The 26,203-nt window shown below is 41.7% G+C and overlaps 1 protein-coding gene across 3 annotated transcripts; it reads right to left on the bottom strand.

Annotated features, from left to right (window-relative positions):
- Positions 1 to 5: 5 nt before the first annotated feature.
- On the bottom strand, positions 6 to 25,653 carry spata6l (spermatogenesis associated 6-like). Of its 3 annotated transcripts, XM_034236633.1 has the most exons (12): positions 25,580 to 25,653; positions 23,814 to 23,951; positions 23,513 to 23,561; positions 20,050 to 20,091; positions 19,511 to 19,635; positions 18,373 to 18,465; positions 16,715 to 16,928; positions 13,612 to 13,711; positions 11,529 to 11,650; positions 4,331 to 4,424; positions 1,138 to 1,225; positions 6 to 164 (listed from the first exon to the last, which is right to left on the bottom strand). In XM_034236633.1, exons 1-11 carry the CDS (start codon positions 25,625 to 25,627, stop codon positions 1,204 to 1,206), a joined length of 1,047 nt encoding a protein of 348 aa, XP_034092524.1. In that variant the 5' UTR covers positions 25,628 to 25,653; the 3' UTR covers positions 6 to 164; positions 1,138 to 1,203. The 3 variants fall into 3 exon arrangements, with proteins under 3 accessions (XP_034092524.1, XP_034092525.1, XP_034092526.1); XM_034236635.1 differs by lacking the exons at positions 6 to 164; positions 1,138 to 1,225 and adding an exon at positions 12,340 to 12,386 and having other exon boundaries at positions 4,334 to 4,424; XM_034236634.1 differs by lacking the exons at positions 6 to 164; positions 1,138 to 1,225 and having other exon boundaries at positions 4,330 to 4,424; positions 11,464 to 11,650.
- Between the last annotated feature and the right edge of the window lie 550 nt (positions 25,654 to 26,203).

The raw sequence follows: 26,203 nt of genomic DNA, 5'->3' as shown, positions 1-26,203 counted from the left end.
TTCAATTCTAAAAGGTTTATTTTAACATGAAACACATTATGTTGCCACTCATTGATAGTGTGTGTGGACATATATTAAGTCACTGCAGAAAAATACCTCTCTGCACACACAACAGGAGAGTCTTGACATCAGAAGACAGAATTGGAAGGTGACAGTCTCTTTCCCTAACGGGGAGGAATAAGATAGACATCAAGTGTTTAACAACAATACAGGTTTAGGGTGGTAATGAATTGGCATTTGAGGTAAAGTTGGTATACAGTACATGAGGAAAAATAGGGGACTTAGTGGTAATGATGATGGTTAAAAGTCCTCCACAGGCACATTTTTAAACCTTACAATTGTTGTGAATGCTACCCCAATTTTATACTATACTGGCTTGTATTGTTATTGCTGTAAAAGTTTGGTTAGTCTTAACTGGTAGCTGCTCAAAGGGTGTTTGATGCCAACAGAATTCTGGGATCTGTAGTACTAAATGCAGCTGCTACCAGGCAGCGGGTGAGGCTCAGGAAAGGGAAGGATAATATTTGACCAACTAACACAACAGAAGATGCTATTATGTTTATCACAGCAAATATATGCACCTATATTGACCAACAATACTGCACAGGACATCAGCTACAGGGGACTGGATGTTTGACGAAAGAACAACAATGATAACAATAATATATAAAAGCGAAAGAAAAGATTCAACAATGACGGGCTAATATGCTACCGTTACATAATTGAAATGAAGGTTACTAATTGTTTAGCATTTTACAACAAAGCAAACTGAACAAATCAGAACAGAATCAAGTAATTAAACAGGAGACAGAGACATACCACAGCGAGTGAACACTTTTCAAAATAAAAACTGGAAAATGCAGACAGATCGTGAGTGACAGTTACTGTGCAAACATACAGTCCATGTACCTACACCCTACTAACTGCAGCCCGAGGAACCAAGCATGTGACAGAACTTCAGCAGTATATTTTGAGCTTGCGCCACTAACTGAGAGTAAAGATGCAGCCTGTGAGACAAGGACTAGTTTGTTAACCAGTGCTGTTTGTTAAGAGTAACTTTAGTTGTTGCCATCACAGTATTCATTCTAAACTCTATATTCAATGAGACAATGGAGACACAGAGCTGGTCCACCTCACCTTTCAGAGTCTGGTCGGGTCATAGTGTTGTTCCTGGAGAGATGGACCTCCTGGCTAACACCTCGTCTACCTCACAGTGTGTGGCCCCCTACAACACATTGAAAGTCATATTATGTATGTGGTGTCCTAAGGCAAGGCAAGGCAAGTTTATTTATATAGCACTTTTCAACACAAGGCAATTTAAAGTGCTTTACAAAAACGAAAGACATTAAGAAAATGGCATTTAAAATCAGTCATTAAAAAGCAAAGATAATAAAATAAACATTAAAAAGAAAAAATACATGAATAAAAGTTACAGTATAGTTTAAGATGTGAATAGTTCAATTAAAAGCAGCGACAAAAAGACAAGTCTTCAGCCTGGATTTAAAAGTAGTCAGAGTTGCAGCGGACCTGCAGGTTTCTGGGAGTTTGTTCCAGATATTTGGAGCATAATAACTGAACGCTGCTTTACCATGTTTAGTTCTAACTCTGGGGACAGAAAGCTGACCAGTCCCTGAAGACCTGAGAGATCTAGATGGTTCATAATTTAGCAGGAGGTCAGAAATGTATTTTGGGCCTAAACCATTCAAAGCTTTATAAACCAGCAGCAGTATTTTTGAAATCTATTCTTTGTCACACAGGAAGCCAGTGTCAAGACTTCAGAACAGAAGTGATGTAATCCACTTTCTTAGTGTTAGTGAGGACTCGAGCAGCGGCGTTCTGAATCAGCTGCAGCTTTCTAATAGATTTTTTAGTGAGACCTGTGAAGACACCATTGCAGTAGTCCAGTCTACTGAAGATAAAAGCATGGACACGTTTTTCCAAATCCTGCTGTGACATTAGTCTTTTAATCCTAGATATATTCTTTAGGTGATAGTAGGCTGATTTAGTAACTGTTTTAATGTGACTGTTGAAACTCAGGTCAGAGTCCATGACTACACCTAGATTTCTGGCTGTATCTGTTGTTTTGAACATTGCAGACTGAAGCTCAGCGCTAACTTTTATACGTTCTGCCTTGGCTCCAAAAACCATTACCTCAGTTTTATCTTTGTTTAATTGGAGAAAGTTCTGACACATCCAGTCAGTGATTTGTTCAATGCACTTACTCAGTGTTTGAATTGGAGCATAGTCTCCTGGTGAAATTGTTACGTAAATGTGTGTGTCATCTGCATAGCTATGGTAACTTATTTTGTTGTTTTTCATTATCTGAGCCAGTGGTAGCATGTAGATGTTAAAGAGAAGAGGCCCCAAGATGGAGCCTTGAGGAACCCCACATGTCATATTTGTCAACTCAGATGTGTATTTACCTATACGTAGAAACAAAGTTGTTTCTGTGCTTTAAGTAGGATTCAAACCAATTTAGAACTGTTTCCGAAAGTCCCACCCAGTTTTCCAGTCGGTCGAGTAATATGTTGTGGTCAACAGTGTCAAACGCAGCACTGAGATCTAATAATACTAACACCGAAGTTCTGCCACTGTGTTTAAGTGGATGTCATTGAAGACCTTTACAAGAGCAGTCTCAGTGCTGTGGTTTGGTCGAAAGCCTGACTGGAACACATCCAAACAGCTATTTAAATGCAAGAAATTACTCAACTGTTGAAAAACAAGTAAGTTCATTCCTAGAGCTACTTATGTGTTAGGAAATTACTGAATGTACTCTTCCAATATCAGAGTCCACATGATAACAAAGGCCCAACTGTAACTGTGTACATGACAGGATGTATGATTACCTAGAAGAGCATCAGTACTGTTTTAGACATATGATAGCTATGTGATTAACATGATGATTCAGCCTCTATGGAGATAGACATATGACAAGCATGATCATTTCTGACGTGGGTTTTAGCTAATCTGAACAAAACATTGAATACTGCTTTGAACCGGCATTCCTCCATCTTGTGACTGTGTAACTCCCTCTCTTGTATATAAGCATGTGAAGGACACTGTTCAGGAACTAGTTGCACCAAATGCTCTGTATGTGATGACTACTTTCATTCTTGAAAGGATACTAAATACATGTATCCTGATATTGAAGCTCAAGCCGGTGACGAGAGTGATATTTTTTTAACATTATGCAATACAGTTGCAAGGTCTACAGAGGAGAAACCTGCCGTGCAAATTCAAATTACACAGCAAAAATTACATCAGTATACGTTTTCGATTCAAGCAGAATCAGATAAGGATACAGGCTTCTTACTAAAATTTGATAATAATAATGGGTTTCATTTATAAAGCACTTCATATTTGACTTCAAATCCTGAAGTGCTAAATTTGATGTATTAATGAAACATGGAAAGTATAAATTAAAGTCATTTACCTAACATTAACTGTTATGAATAAAGGCTTGGTTCCTAATACAGTTGATGCAAATGTTATTGAAAATTGAAATTTGTTCGTGAAGTACTTTAGTTATGGAGAATAAGATTTAAAGGAAATGGTTGTGTCTCATCAAATGTGTTAGTTATGTATAAATGTATTATGTCTGTTTATTTAGGTCCTTCATCTCTAGTCAGTCTCTGTGTTTATTGTCATGTCTCGTTTTCCATTTCCTGTTTTATTTTGTACTTACCTCTTGTCTTTCATTTCAGGTCCTGTTTCTTCCTCCCCCTGTGTTTTTTTTTCCACCATCATCAGTGTCTGCCCCTTCCCCTGATTGTTTCCAGCTGTTCCCACTCACCTCATGTTTAAATAGTCCTGTCTCTCCCCTGTCCTGTGTCAGTTCGTCTGGTTTGTTTCCCCGAATGGTCGTGCCAAGCCTTGGCTCAGAAAGGATCGCTTTTGCTCATGTCAGGTTTTGTTAATTTGTTAATTTTGTAGGCTTAAGTTCTCTTTTTGTTATGCTTAGTTTTTTCCTCCTTGTGAGCGCTTTTTGTTTATTCCAGTAGCCTACCTACTCTGTTAAGAGGTATTACCTGATCTTTGGAATTAAAATGACATCTTGTTACATTCTAGACTTTGTCTCAGGGTCGTGCATTTGGGTTAATCAATTTGTGTCGAGGTCCTGACAGGAATTCTCATAGAGATTACCACGAATGGCATCGGCCCCAAACAAGGAGAATCCAGTAAAGGCAAAGGAAAGGGAGATTCCTGTGAGACAGCTATCGATCACTGCAACTTGCAACAACTGAACTGAAGACGTACATGTATAGTAGCATGAGTATATACACCAGAATTAACTTCTAATGTGATATCTAATATGTTATATATTACTTACAAAGGCGAGTCGGCGTACAGCTTTAGGTGTCGTGAGAAGTCCCCGAACACGCTCCTGGACCTCTTCCCATTCTCTGTGAGAGCTGGACCAAGACCTGGACATCATACCATCATCATTAGGCTACGTGTCATCTACATACACCTGTTTGCAGTACAAGTCAGTTAAGAAGTCTGATATACAGTATTCCATGAAGTGATTAGTTAAGCAAAACGAGCTAGGCTAGCTAGCTTAATTTGTTATGTAGTTTAGCTCAGGGGTTCCCAACCCCCGGTCCGCGGGACCGGTACTGGGCCGCGGAGGTGTTACTGCCGGGCTGTGAAATAGCTGTGAGTTTATCGTAATATTTGCAGAATTCTAAAAATATTTTATCATATTTTTTCAAAAAGTGTTTAATGTTCGCACCTATACCAGTCATATTATTTCATCCAGTAGCCTAGTTCAGGGGTTCCCAACCTTTATTGTGCCAAGGACCGGCAGATACATTAAAAAAAAAATCGTGGACCGGTTGTCAATTTTAACTGATTTTATTATTTACTCACCACCGTAGCAACAGAGGCTAATTGTATGTAACTGCCTGAACAAATACTAGAACAATATGCATCCAAAACATATTAACAACGTTTAAAAAAGAACCGGTGTCGTTTTTTGGTTTTTCGGAAAAACCAAAATACCGACGTTATTCATTTTTTAAACCAACGGGAAAACAGATAAATCAACGTTTTGTTTGTAGGATTTACGGATAATCCAGTGATGGGATAATCCAGTGATGGGAAAATGGGTGTGTGTGTGTGTGTGTGTGTGTGTGTGTGTGTGTGTGGTGGGTGTGTGTGTGTTGTGTGTGTGTGTGTGTTGTGTGTGTGTGTGTGTGTGGTGTGTGTGTGTGTGGTGTGTGTGTGTGTGTGTGTGTGTGTGTGTGGTGTGTGTGGTGTGTGTGTGTGGTGTGTGTGTGTGTGTGTGTGTGTGTGTGTGTGGGTGGTGTGTGTGTGTGGTGTGTGTGTGTGTGTGTGTGTGTGTGTGTGTGTGTTGTGTGTGTGTGTGTGTGTGTGTGTGTGTGTGTGTGTGTGTGTGTGTGTGTGTGTGGGTTAACACGTAGCGGCCTGCAGTCACTCGCTGTTCTGATGAAGGTAAACCGCAGCCGACGGCGGTGCGTAAAAAGGCACAGCTCTCGGCGCGCTGGTGCTGCACTTCTCAGAGGCGGAGTTACACGTCCCACTGCCTCCTGATACTGCCTGCAGCCATTTCATAAAGTGAAGGAGGTTTTCCTTCTATAAAACAGCTTTTTAAAATCAGTAATTAAAAAGAAAAGCTAATAAAATAAACATATAGCTCTACACCTCTGGCCGACATGTCCTTAAAATGAAGTCTGAGTTTTGAAATATATCTCAAATAATGTATGCACTGCCATTTCCCCACATAAACATAACAGTCTGCAATTAAACGGTTGTCTCCTGTGTGCTCCACTTCCTACTTGGCGCACCGGTAACTTTCTCGTGTGCACGAGAAAGTATATCGTGTGCAGTTTTGTTATTGATTCGGGCATCCTGGACATTTGTACTTCTACAAGAAAGTAAGTAGGCTACGTAGTTAAATGTTTTATTTTTGTGTCTGTTTAAATTGTGTTTATTGAATGGCTCTGTCCTGTACCTACAAGTATTAATTAACTTTAAAACATTAATATGTAGTTGTTACCTTCCACTCCACAAACTGCAGCGACTAAAAACCAGGGCTTGTCCTTTCTGATGTTGTCCTTGTAGTAAGCATTGGTTACATCATATAAAATAGTGTGTTTTTCCACTTCCATGATAACCTCGTCGTCCATTGTGCGTATCGTAGTGGAGGTGTTGTGATGAAGGAGGGGTGTCTGCTAAATTAGTATATGTGGGGGATGGGCCTGGCCCGGATGCTCACCTTTCCACTTCCTGCGAGGGGGGGGCTGCCTGCCCGACGTTATGTTACGGCTGCGCCGCGGCAAAAATAGGATTCATCCTAATTTTAGAGAAGCGCTGCGCCGAGCCGCTTCTGGGACGCGTCTGAGCCGTAACGCGGCGCGTGTGGTGGAATAGCACCCATTGACTAGAGTGGCCGCGATCCTTACGACCGCCGCGGCGCAGCTGTAACGCGGCGCGGCGCAGACGGACCCGGTGGAAACTGGGGGTGAGACCAGGCTGAGCCGCCGAATCCCTTGGAACATCATAAAAGCCATTTTCAACGGTTATCTGGTGAAAGATTAACTAGGCTACTGGATGAAATAATATGACTGGTATAAGTGCGAACATTAAACATTTTTTGAAAAAAATATTATGATACAAATATTTTTATATATTTACGATAAACTCACAGCTATTTCGCGGCCCGGCAGTAACACCTCCGCGGCCCCGGTACCGGTCCGCGGACCGGGCGTTGGGAACCCCTGGCCTAGTTAATCGTTCACCAGATAACCGTTGAAAATGGCTTTTATGATGTTCCGAGGGATTCGACGGCTCAGCCTGGTCTCAGCATCTTGTGCGCACGAGAAAGTTACCGGTGCGCCAAGTAGGAAGAGGAGCGCACAGGAGACAACCGTTTAATTGCAGACTGTTATGTTTATGTGGGGAAATGGCAGTGCATACATTATTTGAGATATATTTCAAACTCGGACTTCATTTTAAGGACATGTCGGCCAGGGGTGTAGAGCTATATGTTTATTTTATTAGCTTTTCTTTTTAATGACTGATTTTAAATGCCATTTTCTTAATGTCTTTCATTTTTTTGTAAAAGCACTTTGAATTGCCTTGTGTTGAAAAGTGCTATATAAATAAACTTGCCTTGCCTTGTTTAAGCACCGGATTGGCAAAACAGGAGAGTACACCAGTCTGCCTTGATCTATGAATTCATGTCCGGGACTCTCACGGTATCTGCTGCCACAGCTGTTTTATAGAAGGGAACCTCCTTCACTTTATGAAATGGCTGCAGGGGCAGCACCAGGAGGCAGTGGGACGTGTAACCTCCGCCTCTGAGAAGTGCAGCACCAGCGCGCCGAGAGCTGTGCCCTTTTTACGCACCGCCTTCGCTGTGTTTACCTTCATCAGAACAGTTTAAGAGTGACTGCAGGCTGCTACGTGTTAACCACACACACCTCTACACACATCTCTACACACATCGAACTGCCCGATCACTCCCCCTTTTATTAGTTTTATGAAGGAGATGTCCGTCACCAAGGCGCATGATGTGTGTGCTCTGCTCAGCTCAGTGTTTGTGTCTGTCCGACACCGGCATTTGTTTTCAAATGACCATGAACAGTAATGTACACACATCTGGCTAACTCCATAGGTAGCCTGTATGCGGGTGTTTCCAAAATAAATTAGTTTAATCTTAATCTCGATGTAGTGCTAAAATGCTGTCGGACGTGCACCGGAACGACAACACATCCTCACTCCCAGGTCGGGCCTATGTTGACGTTATGTCAAGTCCCCCCGTCGGCTTTTCCAACGCAAGGGGGGGGGGGGCCTTTGCGTCCATTTTCAACGCAAGGGGGGGGCCCTTAGCGTCCATTTTCAGTTTTCCGGGATGTCCATATGCTTCTATGGACGCTCATGGAAGCACGGCATTCGTTTGTGTCGGCTGCCCTTAAAGGCAATGTGAGCGTCCATTCTCATTGGATAACGGAGAATTGTACACCCGGAAGTAAGTATTCCCTTTACTGTCGATTGATTTTACAGTGATATCTGCACTACTCATCGACTAAAACACACCAGATTATCCTTGTTAATTACACAACATTGATTGGTTTAAATTGTGTGCAATGCGTTTGTATTTTTCCCCTTCGATTCGGAGAAACAAATATGTTTTCGGAGTAAAGGATGGCAGAAGACACTACACTACCCAGAATCCCCAGCTATCGTTTGGACTACACCATGTGCTCTGTTTGACGTCACGTGATCTTCAAATTTCTCCCTGCAGAAAAAAAAAACATGGCCGAACTTCGTTTTATTCTCGATGGAAAATGCCTATTTTAAAGTTAGTTTGGCCATTAAAATGCGTTTTGATGTCATTTGATGCGAGAAATGTGAGTTGTTATTTCAGATTATGTGTGCAGTGGATGTACATGATCTTTAGTTTGCTAGTTATTACGAAGATTACTTCAGGAAATTGCGTCCATAACGTTTTCATTGTTACCAAGGTGGTTGCTAGGGACGCTGCTATCGATATTATTTCTGTTATGTTGTGTAACTGTTTAATGGTGTTATCTTTATTGCTACCCCCTTCCCCGTCAATGTATAGTGTTGGTCCACAGCAAAAACATATTAGTTTAACAAAATCCGCATCTAAAGATAGCCTACGTTATTTTCCCCTGTGCAATTCCAGTCTCACATCTCACAGCACATCGTCATTAACAAATAACGGAAACAGACCGAAAACATTTTAAAAAAAATACAATAATACTTTATTCCGAGTGTGCTTGCTTTTCTCTTTGGAAGTCATCACATAACGGCATTGTAATACACGGTTCGGCTGCATTAAATATTACATATCTGCCGTAGTTCTGTATTTATAGAGCCCTGATGAGAAGACTTCTAGACAAACATGAGGAACTGAAAACGTGACGTGGATCATAAATATATCAGCCATTAAACAACATCTTACATTTCTTTTCACACAATACGTCTCCTTGCAGTATCAACACTAATTCGGCTGACTTTTATATTTGATCCAATTGGTAGATAGGTTGTATTTACACCATAAAGGTGCACAGCTGATATAAAGGGACACCTAGTGGTTAAAGCATGTTATTGAATTTCATTATTTTAATTATTAGATATTAATAGGATCCCTATAAAGTATATTAATTACTCGTTATTCTCTAATAATAGTTAATTAAAGACTGTATATAATGACTATTTTGCACATCCCTTTCAAGATTTCAAGATTTTCTAAGGTTTATTGACATATCATATAGGCCTACACAACTATGGTGTAGTTATGCATTGAATGAAAAACTTGGGTCGCAGGTTCCTCAATAGTGCATTACAAGACATCTATCAATATTTGTGCGTACCTCTAGCAATGTTAACTATGTTGAAGCACTTATTTCAACTGATATTATACATAATGTATTATACTCTTATAAGATGTATGTAGATATTTCATCTCCGACCTTGTCAGGTATTGAACAATCAATAAATAAAGAATACAGAATTGTTGAATATAAAACACAGAATTTGTGTGATTATACTAAATGATTTACAAATAAACACCACTGCCTATTTAACTGTTACACATGCTGATGTAACGCAAATGTTCCAACTTGAGATCAATAAAGTATATCTTATCTTAAGCTGATCAATGGCTACTGCCATATTTGCAAAATGTGCCTCTGAACCTTAACAAGTGCATGTTTCAGGCTTATCAATTAATGTAATGTAATGTTATCAATTAACAACAGGGGTCACAAACATAAGACCAGCTGTTAAATAAAGCTCTTCTGACCTTAGCTGGCATGTGTGTATATATATATTAATGCTGCCCATTATGGGCACAAGCAATTTTCACCCATTTATTAATTATATGTTTTAAATGTGAGTGTTTCCTATCCCCTAAACCTCCAGGGATGTACACAGTTTAATACTGGCAACTTCTTATTATGGGAAATACGAAAACGTCTTTTAAAACTACAACTCCCAGTAGAGACGTGCCATAGATACAGAACATGTTGCGAAACAGAATAGCCAGCATTTGTAGTTCTGGGGACAGGGTGGGGGAGGGGGGACGCGGTGGACCCGTTCAAATCCAGTTTTGGACAGTCTGCCGTGATTCCATCCCATTTCAAGTGCTGTTCGAGGCTCGGCGTAACCCTCGGAGCACACTCTCCAATCACAGAGCTTGAGGACTATCACGGGGTTTGTCAAACAGAGCACATGGTGTAGTCCAAACGATAGCTGGGGATTCTGGGTAGTGTAGTGTCTTCTGCCATCCTTTACTCCGAAAAAACATTTGTTTCTCCGAATCGAAGGGGAAAAATACAAAAGCATTGCACACAATTTAAACCAATCAATGTTGTGTAATTAACAATGATAATCTGGTGTTTTTTAGTCGATGAGTAGTGCAGATATCACTATAAAATCAATCGACAGTAAGGGGAATACTTACTTCCGGGTGTACAATTCTCCGTTATCCAATGAGAATGGACGCTCACATTGCCTTTAAGGGCAACCGACACAAACGAATGCCGTGCTTCCATGAGCGTCCATAGAAGCATATGGACATCCCGGAAAGCTGAAAATGGACGCTAAGGACCCCCCCCTTGCGTTGAAAATGGACGCTAAGGCACCCCCCTTGCGTTGGAAAAAGCCGACAGGGGACTTGACATAACGTCAACATAGGCCGACCTGGGAGTGAGGATGTGTTGGAACGAACGTCACTATCATAATATCTTCTGAAAACAAATGCCAGTCACACACACACACACACACAGCTCCTTCATAATGCGCCTTCTCCTCGTTTTCCCATCACTGCTTATCCGTAAATCATACAAACAAAACCAAAACGTTGATTTATCTGTTTTCCCGTTTTGGTTTAAAAGCTTAATAACGTCGGTTTTTTGGTTTTCCGTTTTTCCGAAAAACCAAAAAACGACACCGGTTCTTTTTTAAACGTTGTTAATATGTTTTGGATGCATATTGTTCTAGTATTTGTTCAGGTTGTTACATACAATTAGCCCTCTTGTTGCTACCTGCTGGTGAGTAAATATTCAAATCAGTTCAAATTGACAACCGGTCCGCGATTTTTTTTTTTTTAATGTATCTGCCGGTCCTTGGCACAATAAAGGTTGGGAACCCCTGGTTTAGCTGACGTGACTTTACTTCTGAAATAATTCAGCTAGCTTAAACTTTGATGGTGGTTATCTATCTTGACTTTAAATAGAGGTAAACTAGCTTTGTTTTTGATGGAGGTAATCTCGCTTGAAAAAGAGTTTGGCTAGCTTAACTTTTGTTTGAGTTTAGCTGTCTTGACTATGGATGGCTCTTAGCTAGCTTAACACCAACAACAGTGGAAGAAATGTTATATAATGTCTGCATCTTAATATTGAATACATGCGCAGTTATAAGTGTTTTATACATCTTGTCATTTTAATATCTTTTTACTATATTACCTACCTTTGTGACAAAGTGAATAATTGTACCATGAAAGACAATATTTCAATGTAGAAGAAGAAAAGGACCTGCTGTGCCTGGCTTGTTCCCTGTAAGACCCCCACACTCCGGGAGGGTCCGGACCCTGGTGGTAGTCAGGTGGGTCTTGTGTTTCTGAAGAGCTGGAGTCATCTTGTGATATCCCTCCAACCTGACAGGAAAGCAAAGTAGTTTGTTACAGTTGGCTTCTTTCAATGATAGATAACCATCCTACAGTATAATGCATCTGCACTGCAGCAACTGATCATCCGCTCTCTAAAGCTGATGTGATCAATCTTATGTCTGTGACCCGATAACAGAGCTGGAGACCCTACGTGGGTAGCTTAGCTTAGAATGGAAACAGAGGGAAATAGTTAGCATAGTTCTGTACAAAGTTAAAAAAAAATACAATTTCTTACACCTCTGAAGCTCACTGATGGAGAAGTGTATTAACAGCTTTGACATTATGGGGCTGATTTTCTTTTACCTGGTGAGACTGTGTGTTTGTGTGGTTGTGTTTGTGTTAAAATCAATTCACTACAACTATATCTTGGCAAACAACAGCTAGCTCCCTTTAATCTTGATGTCAAAGCAAGGTTGCAAGGCTTGGTAGCATCAAACACCAAAACAAGATAAACTATAAACAAATAGTAGCATCCTGTAACTCGTCCTAAAACCACATTTACGTTTTAACATTTAAGTATGAGTAAAAGATGTTTGTTTTATTTTCGAAGTTAGATAGTTAGTGATTTTTTTTATTAAACTTTGGACTCCTAGGTTAATCACACTCTGAACTTTATCTTATTACCCACATAACTTCCTGGTAAAGATGCCACAAAGAAGAAAAACAATTGTTCCTACCAAACCATTGGATAAAGACTTTCTCCTGACGGTTGGAGAGTATCTCACTAAAACAAAAAGATATTTGTGATTTACAATAGACTATCAGTGACGTGCGGTGAGGTTCATGGCTGGTGAGGCACTGACTCTTTCAGAGTCAGATTTACAAATATTATATTTTGACCTTAATCGAAATGTTCGGTTATTTTCAAAAGCTTTTTTAGTCTGATGCTTCGATTCATTTTAAACAGACTGTTCAACAAAAGGATACCCAAAATCTAAATATTGGATTGTTCTTTCTTAGTAAGATCCCATGTTCATTACAATTGTGGTCTTACCTTGACTTGAAGATGAAGTCCATGCTATCCTTCTGGACAACAATCTCCATTACATTTTTGTAAAAGTCCTCCTTATCTTCCTCTAGTTTCAAAAGTCTAGTTTGTTGTTTGCGTCTACGGTCTACCGTCTCTGCGTAGAATAACAGTAGCAACAAGAACCTGTGGGCTCACGTGCGCCCCCTTCATTGCGGCAGAGGTTATGGCTGCCTCCCCTGGTGCTTTTTTCATTGCCGTTGTATGATGAGACCAGCAGGCCTAAATATCATATATACGTGAAATAAGTTATTTAGAGACTATGGATGGCGAGGATAAATGTAATAAAGGGATCTACAAACATTACATTGGTGACATACAGTGAGATGGTGCAGGCATGCACTTAGGGCCCGCTTTCCAGCCAGTTTCTGTGAGGTGACGCATTCTGAGGTGAGGCAGAGCTCATCTGTGCCTCACCTCACCACACAGTAACTGGCTTGAGCGCGCTCACAAAATAAGTGCCCGCGCTACATTAGTGCCCGCGCTCCAGCCAGTTACTGTGGGCTTACGTGAGGCAGAGCTCGTCCCTGCCTCACTTCTCATCGCTCCCATGTAGTTGTAGCGGAGCTCGGCCAATTTGCTGATTTTGACTATAAGAAGCGATTGGAATCATACAGAAATCACACTTACAACACAGATCAGTGGAGACATGTTATTATTATTACTATTTAGTTTTTCTTTAGTTGTTTTTCCGTTACATTGGAGTATGACAGGTGAGGCTCTGCCTCCCCTGCCTCCCCTGACTGCACGTCGCTGTAGACTATATATACTCAGGCAACAGGTAAATACATGTTGGTCATCAACAAACCATAATGATGTCAACAGAGCAGTAAAGCCATAACGTTTTACAGCTTTTACGGTAAATTGTGTGGGATTTATCAATCTTCAATAGCATCAAAGCCATATCATGAGGATTATCTACCAATGGATGAAGACCTGGTCAAAGGTGAAGAGGAGCTGGTAAACATTGCAGAGTGGGAGTGCGGGACATATCCACTGGCTCCAGGACACAAAGACAGCATCTAAACACAGGAGAGTGATGATAGGGTGAAATCCAGGTCAAAGTTCTGCTGGGGCTAGACCGTTTTATTGTGGTAAGAAAACAGGAGACGTATATATATTCCTGAAATGGATGATAAGATGGTAATAATTACCAATGCTAGCTCAAAGGGCATGTTCTTTCTTTCACCCTTCCTGTCTTTAAAATTGGTAAACAATTAGAATTGGTACACAATACTAAATGTACTCTCAGATCAGGGGTTTGAAACTCAACCCAACTAATACATAAAAACTTGGAGGAAACTTGCGCAATTGGATGCTACAACAAAATCAGAAGATTTATATTTAACCTAAAAGTGAGGGTTTTTGTTTTGTTACTATTTCATTTTTACCACAAAAGGAGAAACACCATTTAAACCAAATGTTGTTGTTTCCTGCTTTTAATCTTGTTTCACTTATTCTTAGTATGGTGTCTTTCGAGCAGCTAACTGAGAATGTGGGACAATAAAGACACATTTCTTAAATCATTAAAGGATGACCACCAGCATTGGAATGCAGTAATTGGCATGGTACCTGCAGGAGAGAGGTACAGGTTGATATCAGTATGTCTAGATAGAACAATTACTCCGGTAAGGTCAAAGATAGTGAAATTAAGAAGTGAAGAAAAAATAATTGTGGAGGAGTTTTGATTTTTATGTTACACTTAAGTTGCTCTGCAGAACAGCTCTGTTAACTGACTTTGTGATGTATATTTTTTAAATATTATATTACACCATACTTAAGAGACTGTTTTAGAGTTTTAGAGGGAGTGTGGAAAGAGATCTGATCTAACTGGACCGTGTCAGGTTTTTCTCCCACAGGAGCAAAACATTAGAAAATAGTCCCAGGTAAATGCTGTTAGAGCTGGTACAAATACATGCAGAGGGCCAGGTCTCTACATGTACACAGGGGTCCATGAAGCACTGTACATTAGTAAATGTACAGTGCATTGTAAATGATACTGTACATTATTGTACATTAGTAAATGATGAAATACTACACTGTAAAAATACTCAGTTAAAAAGTCATGCATTTAAAATCTTACTTATATATAATATCTTAAATTACTGGATTATGATTGTTGATGCACTAATGTCTTCATCACAGCTGATAAAGGTTCATTTGAATTACTTGATCTACTACTGCTGCATATCTATATGATTATATATGATAGTTTATTTATATTTGAATCTGTAAAGTAACTAGTAACTCATTTTGTTAAATAAATGTAGTGGAGTAAAAAGTGCAATATTGGCTTCCAAAATTTAGTGGAGTAGAAATATGAACATAAAACAAAAATACTCAAGTAAAGTACAAATACCCCACAATCCTACTTAAGTACAATACTTGAGTAAATGTACTTCAATACATTACACCACCGCATATACACCAACGCACCTCTTAGTGATGATGAGACTGAATGTATTGTTTTATATCGTGTACTCATCGTTCTTTTTATTGAGTCTCCAACCTTGGTACCAGTGAAGCATTATATCCAGGGGTGCACATAACTTTTTTGCCCTGGTTCTCAAAGGAGCACCTGGAGATGTTGCTTGGTGCTCATCCTTAAAATTAAATAAACCGTAACTTTTGAGGGGGTCTTGACTTTATTTGCCAGACACACGGCACTGAACACACATGCAGAGGTGAACACAGAACACACATGCAGAGGTGAACACAGAACACACATGCAGAGGTGAACACAAGACAACATTAGCACGAGCAGTAATCCTACAAGCTGTCATCACTACCCTCCTGACTGTTCTCCTCACTGTCTTCCTCTCTGTCAGACATAGTAGCTGATGATGTAGGCCTACTTCTTTCTCTCTGGTTGAGTCTGTGATTAGCTGCTTGCATCCACAAGTCAACAGCTGGGTTTGGGTCGAAAGTCTCTGTTGTCATCTTAGACAAGTGGATGTAATCAAATAACTATGTGAACATAACCAATAACCTACGCATAGCCAATAACAAATTAATGTAACTTATTTTATTTGTGTTGTTCATTCATATCTTATTTTACCTTAACATTTATTTATTTATTTATGCATTTTTAATTTTTTATCTCTCTAGTTTTAAAGGATATGTTTGGTTACTGTCCTATAGTATACATTGGAATGATTTCAAATCTGTTTATCCCAATAATTATAAAGGAGTGCCTTGGAAATATGTGTTTACATAAATTGTGATCAAACTGTTTGAACTTAGACTAAAGTGAACTATCTAAACACTCAGAGTCCTTTACCTCACTGAGCTGTAGTTATCAGCCTCTCAGTCTGACTGGAGAGGACTCTCCCTCCACATTATTGTAGAAACATCTTCTTCTTATATCCGTTAGAGCAGCTAGCACGGCACCAGATTCTAATAACAACACCGGGCGGTGGTGCGCCCTTCTCTCTCTCCCTCGCTCGCTCGCACTTTGGCTGTGAGCTGCGGGCGCCAGATAAGCCAACATCCCCCATTTTCATCACTTACAGCGCCCATCGTACAGGGCAAATGAAACGTGTAACCGGGGTGAAAAGGGTGTTACATTTACTTAATTATGAATATTGTAACATCAAGGCCGAAAATTAGGATGAGCACCAACGGTAAAAAATGTGTTTTTCCCTCCCAGATCTGGCGCCCTAGGCGAACATCTATAACGCCAGTGCTACGGGCCGGCCCTGGGTTCATATGCAACTCGCAAATATCTTTCTCTCTCTCTCTCCTCTCTTTTCTTCTTTTCTCTTTTCCTCTTTTCCCTTCTCTCTCTCCCCTCTCCCTCTCCCTCTCTCAATTTTGGCACATAACTGGCACCTGCGCACCAGTTATGTGCAGCCCTGATTATATCATTGGAGAAGAGAAATGTGAAAGGGGTATTACTTTCAGATACAAGCCAAGAAAAAACTGCTGTGTGGACCTAGATCAGCTCTCCTCTGCCATCTGCTGGCTGGCGATGAAAGAAAACATCTTTGTTCATTTTGGGATCAAGATGTGCTGTTAGTGCTTACATGCTGGGGGGGCCGAGTCCAGTCTGAGCCGGGCCAGGTGCTGTGAGTGGGGGGGCAGGGACTGGGTTCTGAGGAGGAACGGTGGTGACCTGCTGGTTATTTCTCTGGACGCTCTGACTCCTCGTCTGCTTCCCAGGGCTGGAGGCTGTCTCCTCTGAGGAGAGCAGCTCCTGGGTCTGCTGCAGTGTTTCCTGTTCCTCTTCATCAGTGGTCTCTGGGAAAAAAAGAGTGGATGTTTCAAAACTTCTGTTCACCAATAACAGAAGGGCTGGGCGTCTGAGCGGTCTGTGTTGAACCTTCTGCTACAGTAGAACCAGAGGAGCTATATCTTGTTGTTAAAGGTCCCATGTCATGCTTTTTTGGTTATTACCCGTCCCCTTGTGTGTTATGTAGCTTTTTATGCATGTAAACGGTCTGCAGAGTCACAAACCCTCAAAGTGCACCCTGTAGCGAGTAAAACTCTAACACCTGTAAAGACCTGTCTATGCTGCCCCAGAACGCCTCGTTGGAGATTTATCTTTTTCCATTGTTTACTTCTTGGGTATAGTAACGTTACGTTCGCGGAGCTGTTACGTTTGGACCAATCCGCAGACTTCCTCACACACACACTCAGCGGGACGTTGCGAGGCTCGCTGCTGCGAGGAGCGCTGCTGCGAGGAGCGGACAGTGTGAGCTGGCTCACTGGTGTGGGGTCGGCGAGACAGCGAGACACCGCGGAACTCAGCCTGAGCACACACACAAATTCCCAGCCAGGCTGCGGGTGTGTGTGTGTGTGTGTGTTTCGGGCTGGGTTTCGATGTGTCTCGCTGTCTCGCAGACGGCCACTGGGCTCACAGGGAAGGGGGGGGGGGGCAGGAGCTCCAACAACCCATTTAGGACAGAGTGAATACACATACTATACAGAGATGGTGTATGAGAAACAATGTAAATCTATTTTTAGTAGACCTTAACAATGGAATTATGATCAGTAGAAAAGGCCATGACATGGGACCTTTAAGTTCTTTTACCAGAGATTTGCAAGGGTTTTGTAAGCCTTTGTCTTCTCCTAACTTGACCATACTGACCATATAGCACTGAAAAATAAATATAAGGTGAATGGGAAGTGGACTGTGTACTTGTGTTCAAAAACAACAGGAAGTAGGTCATTTAAGTTTGATCAGCTGATGTGACCTCATATGTCAAATATTACACTACTTCTTCCCTGAGTCCTTAGTCAATTAAATGTGAAAACACAACGGCACACATATTTGTAGATTCACTGAGACCTATTCTTTCCAAGAGATCATTATATGTACAAAAACGGGTAAAATAAACCATACAGGTTTTAGGTTTTACTTCACTATCAAAGTAACCCATTACAGTTGTCAGCACATCCATTGGTCCATTGGTAGCTATTTGCCAGTTCCAATTTGCAGTTTTTCATTATTATAGGAATTTATGTGTGCTAAATATAAAAAAAACAATATAAACATATTATAATTGTTGCTAAAATAATCTAAGAAAAACAGAACACTTTGATGCCACTGGTTTTATGTGCTGGTCTCCTGCTGACTAATTCTAACCTGGTCCAGTTTCTGTGTTGTTTCAGATGCAGTTAGATGCTGTTTGATGCATCATACATCATGTCTGCAGTTAGAGCCATGCCATATATTCTTTACCATGGTTATATTGGGGTAAATGATCATCTCTGCATCCACTAGGCACTCAATGATGGTTGTTTTGGTGGAAAACTCCAACCTAGGAGCAATACCCTGTTAAAAAAGGAGAGGAAGTTATTGCACCATAATCATATTTACCTGCAAATATCAAACTTCCTGATTTGAGGTCGCAAAATTATAATATATCTGTTGGGGAAATATTTTCCAAGGCCCAGCACTTTGACCCAGTTTATCAGTTCAAACTATCCTGACTGAGCACACGCACCTCGTAACCTTGGCTGCTGTGCTCTCAGTGTTCTGTCTCCCTGTTCCTGCCTGTTGGCGTCAGCTGATAGAGGTGTTATGATGTTATCTTGTTATGCAGCATGTTGATGATGCTCTCTGAACTAGCTAAACACATGGGTCTGGGGTAGAGTTCTTCAGAATTGACGTGGCAACTCTACCGTGAAGTCAGAACCTCTGGCTCTTGGACTTGTTTTGTGAATTCTCCGGCCGAAGCTCTTAAATAAACCATCAGTGTTTGACATCAGAGCTCCAGCTCTCCCCGTGTCTCCTTTGAGTCGTGACTCCTCCTGCATTGCTACGATTGCTACACAGAAGTTTCCCCCACAATATCTAACACGCCATTTAGGAATACTCTCTATTTAACTCTCCTATAGAGCACATGGAGTACATGCACATGCTGTAAATATTATAGTACAGTTTTTATTTAGCTGGGACTTTTTAGGCTTACTGAATTTAACATTTTAAGTAACATTGGTTGGTCAAAAGTGTAATCTCACCTAGAGTATAGTCTGTATAGCGTGGTTACTCACATTTTTACTTTTTACTTAATTGTCCTCAATGAAACCCGGTAAAAACCAAAACTTCTTATCCCATCCTAAACACAGCATAACACATCCATTATATTTTGCCAGCCTTTATATCCAGAGCCCTGAGTTCAACATTGTAGTTTTATATATTTTCCCCCAGTTTAAGCCATTGTCTCATGTTTGCTGTCGCAAATGCAGCCTGTTTTTACAATTTCCTGCACAAACAAAAAACACATTAAAAACCAGTGGTAATTAATGATATATCCGTGTGTGTTTTTGACTCAACCAAGAACATCACAGCAGCTTTCCTTAATGCAGTGACCTACTGGAAAGTGAGGAGCTCGGGTCATCAGGACCTCTCGGTCCACTCCGGAGGACGAGGGAACGAGTTTAGGCTCCGGGAACAAGAAGTGTCGAGCATCTTCTTCAAAGCAGGCCAGCGTGTCATCCACTGCACGCACGCACACACACACACGCACACACACGCACACACACACACACACATTGCCATTAAAGTAGATTATTGTTAACGGTTACTTTGTAGATATGGATTCCTTCCTGTATTATAACCAGCTTCATAGGAACGCGCGGAGATTTGAAAAGCGGACCAGATATCCCTTCAAATCCCCAACAACACACACACACACACACACACACACACACACACACACACACACACACACACACACACACACACACACACACACACACACACACACCACACACACACACACACACACACACACACACACACACACACAGAAAGAGCATAAGGGTTCAACCTGAAATGTGTGCAGTGATACAGCTATATATTTATATACCAGCAGAACAAGAGTGTATGAATATGAAAAATAAACAACATCACCTGGAGGAATCAGCTGCACCAGTTCAATTGTGACCGTCTCATCTGAAGAGAGAAGGGAGCAGCAAGTTGAAAATAATCCAAAAGACTAAAAGTCACTCCTGGTGGAGCTATAATATTGCTTTATACAATTTAATAGTTAAACATTTTTTTCTTCCTGTTTTAATAGTAAATGTATTATTATTGAGTGTTATTATTTAAGTTAGTTCAAGTAGTTTTTTAGGCCATTATTCTGAAGGCATCTTTGGGCACCGAAATGAATTGGAACTGTCACTCCTGCCCCTGCCTGTATTGTCCTCTTTTGAATGCCTTGCATTTAAATGTAAACCCCCCTTCGCCCTGACAATACTTCTGATCTCCCGGCCACCCAAACCCAATTCAGCTTTCATCCCAGAGATACAAGACCTTCTCACTACGCTATGCACAACCTCTGCTAATATTATCATACTTGGAGATTTTAACATTCACGTTGACTCCCCCTCCTGCCACTTTGCCACTGAGTTTCTGTTACTTCTGGACTGCCTCAATCTGACACAAGCATGTTAATGTCCCCACGCACGCCAAGGGCCACACGCTCGACCTGGTCATCACAAACTCCGCCCCCATCAGCAATCTGCTAGTGTATGACCTGGGGGTGTCTGACCACAAGACCATCTCTATGGAGCTCTTTTTCTAGTCCCCACTCAACATGCCCAAACGCCAAATCCGCTTCAGGAACCTGAGGAACATCAACCCGGACACCATGAACCTGGACCTCCAGCATCTTTCTTCCGCCAACTTCTCATCAGTAAATGAGTCAGTTGCATATTACAACCAGTCCCTCAACAGTCTCCTTGATCTGCACGCCCCCCTCAAAACCAGGATGGTCACCTTCTCACGCTCAGCCCCTTGGTACACCGGCGAGCTGCGGAGAATGAAGACAGCTGGGCGTGTCCTTGAGCGGCGGCTCAAGGCCTCAGGACTCACTGTTCACCGGTTAGCCTATCGTGAACACCAGAAGGCCTACGCACACCCTCAGAGATGCATGGTCCCAGTACTACTCCTCCCTCATCAACAACAGTACTGGAAACTCCAAGCAACTCTTCTCCACCATAAACCACCTCCTCAAACCCCAAAGTCCTCTACACTCCGACTCCACTGAGAAGCAGTGTAGCAACTTCCCCGCCTTCTTCACTAACAAAGTTGATACTATCCGCTCCCTCCTCTCTAGCCCCTCTGCACCTCCAGTTCCAACTGCTGACCCACAGCCTGGGACAACCCAGCCTCTTCGCTGTTTCACGGACATCTCTCAGCGAGAGGTTGAGGGCATCGTTAGGAGGATGAAGCCCTCCACCGGTGTCCTGGACCCCCTTCCGTCAGCTCTTGTGAAATCGTACATCTGCACCATGAGCCCCATGATCACTAAGATTGTAAACCTCTCTCTCCAGGCTGGCCATGTCCCCTCTGCCCTAAAAACCGCTGTCATCAAACCTCGTCTCAAAACACCCTCCCTTGACCCGGGAGTCCTGGCCAACTACAGACCCATTTCCAACCTTCCTTTTCTATCAAAGGTGCTGGAAAAAGTAGTTGCTGCTCAGCTCCAGGACCATCTAAACTCCAACAACCTATTTGAGAAGTTCCAGTCTGGTTTCCACTCAGGCCACAGCACAGAAACTGCCCATGTCAGGGTCACCAACGACCTGCTGATGTCGGCTGATGCTAGCTCTCCCTCTCTCCTCATCCTCCTCGATCTCACTGCAGCTTTCGACACCGTCGATCACAGCATCTTCCTCCATCATCTGCACTCCACCATCGGACTCTCTGACTCTCCCCTTGATTGGTTTGGATCATACCTCACCGGGAGAACAGAGTACATCTCCTTGGGCGAGGCAGAGTCGGGTACCCACAACGTCACCTGTGGTGTCCCTCAAGGATCAGTTCTCGGCCCCACCCTGTTCACACTCTACATGCTCCCCCTTGGCTCTATCATCAGCCGACATGGAGTATCATTCCTTTGTTACGCTGATGACACCCAACTGTACCTCAGGATCAACCCTACCTCCTCTGCAGCCCTGCCTTCACCCACACTCACTGCCTGCCTGGAGGAGATACAGGCGTGGATGAAGCAGAACGTCCTGAAACTCAACAGCTCCAAGACCGAAGCCATTATAGTTGGCACCCCACACCAGGTTCGGTCATCCACCATCACCACCATCACCTTCTCCAGCCAGGACATTACCCTCTCCTCAATAGTTACCAACCTGGGTGTGAAAATGGACGCCCATCTGACCTTTGAGGCCCACATTAAACAGCTGTGCAAGAACTCCTTTTACCACCTCAGGAACATCGCCAAACTCCGCCCCACACTCACTCTGTCTGACTCCGAAAAGCTGGTCCACGCCTTTGTCTCCTCCAGGCTGGACTACTGCAATGCACTCCTCATCGGGATCCCTAACAAAAGCATCCAGAAGCTCCAATACTTTCAGAACAGCGCTGCTAGGATCCTGATGAGGGTGCGCAAATATGAACACATCACCCCCATCCTTAAAGCACTACACTGGCTCCCCGTGGAACTGAGGATCGAATTCAAGGTCTCCGTCCTCACCCACCAGTGTGTCCATGGAACTGCCCCTCCCTACCTCAAGGAACTCCTCATCCCCCATACCTCCTTGCGGACCACCCGCTCCAGCAACTCCAACTTCCTCAAACCCCCCAGGACTAAGCTCTGTACCATGGGAGACCGGGCCTTCTGCTCGGCTGCTCCCAGTCTGTGGAATGCTCATGGAGGCTTTTAAAAAAGGCCTCAAAACCCATCTTTTCAGTAGAGCCTTTGCCTAGACCTTTTTACCACCCTTTTATTTTATTTTATTTTTATTTCTATTGTTTGTTTTTTATTGCTTTTTATTAATTCTATCGTGCTGTGTAATGTTTATTTATACTGTTCATGCTCACTGCTTGTAGCACTTCGGGATTTGAAATCAAATATGAAGTGCTTTAAAAATGAAACCCATTATTATTATTATTATTATTATTATTCACCGTGTGTGATTTGATATGTGAGACAGGTGGTGGTGGGAGCAGAGCAGCAGGAGCCATAAGGTTTCTAACCAGGAAGAAACAAACATGCCATAGGAGAGACAACGCCAAATATATATAGGAAACCTGTTCATTGCATTGTTCATATTGGTTCATGGAAATAAATGTACGAATGGAGGGTTTTGTCTGGACTTGGAAAAAATGTATATCTGGAATATTTCAGTTGCTTATGTTTTAAATAAATGTTAATCTTTCCACTGAATTTTTACAAAGGGCCAATTTAATGCAAATGCATTCAGAGGAAAATGTATAAAGATACATATCTGAGAAAAAATGGTAATGTAATGGGTTGATTTATAAACAAAAGTAGGATTTTGAGTATGCCATCACATAACGTGAAAAAAACATCTACTACAGACGGCATAACTGTAATAAATATGATTTAACTCACACTCAAGCATCACAGCGATGTCTCCAGGGTCGACTGCATGCCTGAAAATCTAGAAACATAATATTTAAACTTTTTTATTGAGCTTCCCTTTTTTTTATAAATGATAATGTATTTGTTTGTACTGTACAGTTTTTGTATTATGCCATTCTAAGCAGGCACTTCTCAGCTAACATTACTGAGAATGACAATTACCGTAATCACACATTTCTTGTATTACACTTTAGCTAACATTACCATTCAGATTATTCAAAACTCACTTTGTACTGTGTTATTCCCAGACAGGTGATGAGTAACGACTTGCCTTTTCAAAGGTCATCCTCTGGTGCAGCAGCAGAGGGAAGACAGCGGGCCGACCCTCAGACTGACGGGCCTGACCCATGAAGCTCATGCTGAGGCAGAGGTCATCTTTATCTGGCAGGTGGACTCCAGGACAGGACACCTTAGAGCAGTGCAGGGACATTATATTAGTCAGATTCAATTATGAGTGACCTGTACTACTGCTGCCTGTGGCGTTTCTCACCGGCTGCCAGTTGAGGGTGATAAATGTTGCACATTATTGAAGGCCACTTCTGATTAGGTCTAGCAATCATTCCTGCCTCCAGTTCACTCTTCATTCATATCTTATTTCCTTCTGATGCTGCTTGAATGTTGGAAAAATCTAAATATTGTTTAAACACTGTCTGTTAGAATAATGTATTCTGTGTGGACAAAATATCTTCACACTGCAATACAAGACTCACACTTGTACTAGTGCTCAGGCTGAGTTCCGCGGCGTCTCACTGTCTCGCAGACCCCACGCAGCAACCAGTAATCCAGCTCACACTGTCCGCTCCTCGAGTCTCAAAGGGCGGAGCAGCGAGCCCCGCAACATCCCGCCAAAACGGCACCCAGACCCCAAGCAGCATTCTCATCTGACTGTTTGTCATTATTTTGTCACTAAAAATGTAGAAAGTACAATATTTGCTTCCAGATGTAGTGGAGTAAAAGTATAAAGTGCATTACTTTACACCAGTGCAATAGGCTGAAAGTAGGCTATCAATGATTTTTTTACATGTAAAATGTAATTTGTTTTTTGAAATGCAGCCTTTAACACTTTTGTTCAGAATGAGTGACTGTAGGAGAAGCTGAACACCATGATCTGAAAATGTAAACACTTATAAAAGAAAAATAATTCAACCTTTATTTTCAGGGACAGAGCCAGTGAATAAATCTGTGTGTCATATAAGACGCACAAGGTAGATACAAGCAGACACATACACTCACAGCCAGGCTGTTCGCCACACAGTTCCCCACACACTCACAGCCTGAGAAAAGATAAGGCTGAGTGAGTGTGTGTGAGGAGCTCCACGGATTGGTCCATTTGGTCGTCGTTACGTCACTGTGACCAGGAAGTAAACAATGGAAAGAGAAATGTCCAACGAGGCGTTCTGGGGCAGCACAGACAGGTATTTTCTGTGTTAGAGTTTTACTCGCTACAGGGTGCACTTTGAGGGTTTGTGACTCTGCAGACCGTTTACATGCAGAAAAAGCTACATAACACACAAGGGGACGGGTAATAACCGGAAAAGCATGACATGGGACCTTTAAAGTGATGGAAAAAATGAATGCACCAATATTGTATTTATTGTATCCGTTGCAAAACAAGTACTTTTACTTTTGGCACTTAAAGTATTTTTTTTTATTGCTAATACTTTTTTACTTTTACTTAAGTAACATTTTGAATGCAGGACTTTTACTTGTTACTGAGTATTTTCACACAGTAGTATTGCTTCTTTAATTTAGTAATTGTTTCACCACTGTGCATATAGGCTGTAGACCAGGCCCAGGTTCACTGTTGTATCACACTGTTCACCTTTGTAAGTGACAAGTAACACAAAGTTGAACATGTCTTATTAAATACAGGCCAACTAAAACTAAAGTACAAGATGTTTACATGCAGAGAGAGTAACTCATAACGCTTGATAAACTGCAGCATTAAGCAGACAGACGTGTTTCTGCAGGAGAGGCTATATTAATGCAGACTGTGATAATGCAGACAGTAGGCCTACTAATGGAGACAGATCTCACCGCTGTGAACTCCAGCTCCACCAGCACCTTCAGAGCTCTCCGGGACATGTCTCCTCTGTCTCAGTGAATCCAGCTACAGCGTCTCTGCGGGTTACTTAGCGTCACATTACCTCGTTACCTAGGATACCACAACTTCCGTCTGCAGTCTCCAGAGCAACAAGAGCTAACCCTCCCATTGGTGTTCATAAATATCCGTTGTTTGTTCTGTAGTTCTATACTTTAGTACACTTTTTAGGGACTTGTCTTGAGCATTTCCATGTGTTGCTACTTTGTAGGCTACTCCACTAAAATTCAGAGGTAAATGGTGTACTTTTCCTCCACTACATGTATTTAATACGTTAGTTACTTTACAGATCTGGATGAATGATGTGAAATCTAATCAAGTGTTAAATCAGACTTTAGTTCCACCTGGAGTAAATCCACAAGCTACCCTGCAGTATACAAAGTCATTCAAACTAGCTGCACCTTTGAGAACACTTTAATAATCAATCATTATAAAACATATATATATATTATTCTGAAATGGACCAATCTGCACAATGAATACCTTTACTGTCGCTACTTTAACTATATATACTATAACACTTTTACTGGAGTAACATTTTGAATGCAGGACTTGTAACC

The sequence above is a fragment of the Gymnodraco acuticeps genome, unplaced genomic scaffold (assembly GCF_902827175.1).
Source record: "Gymnodraco acuticeps unplaced genomic scaffold, fGymAcu1.1, whole genome shotgun sequence".
Taxonomy (NCBI): Eukaryota; Metazoa; Chordata; class Actinopteri; order Perciformes; family Bathydraconidae; genus Gymnodraco; species Gymnodraco acuticeps.
Note: the sequence above shows the minus strand (reverse complement) of the source record. Positions and strands in the feature narration are given on the sequence as shown.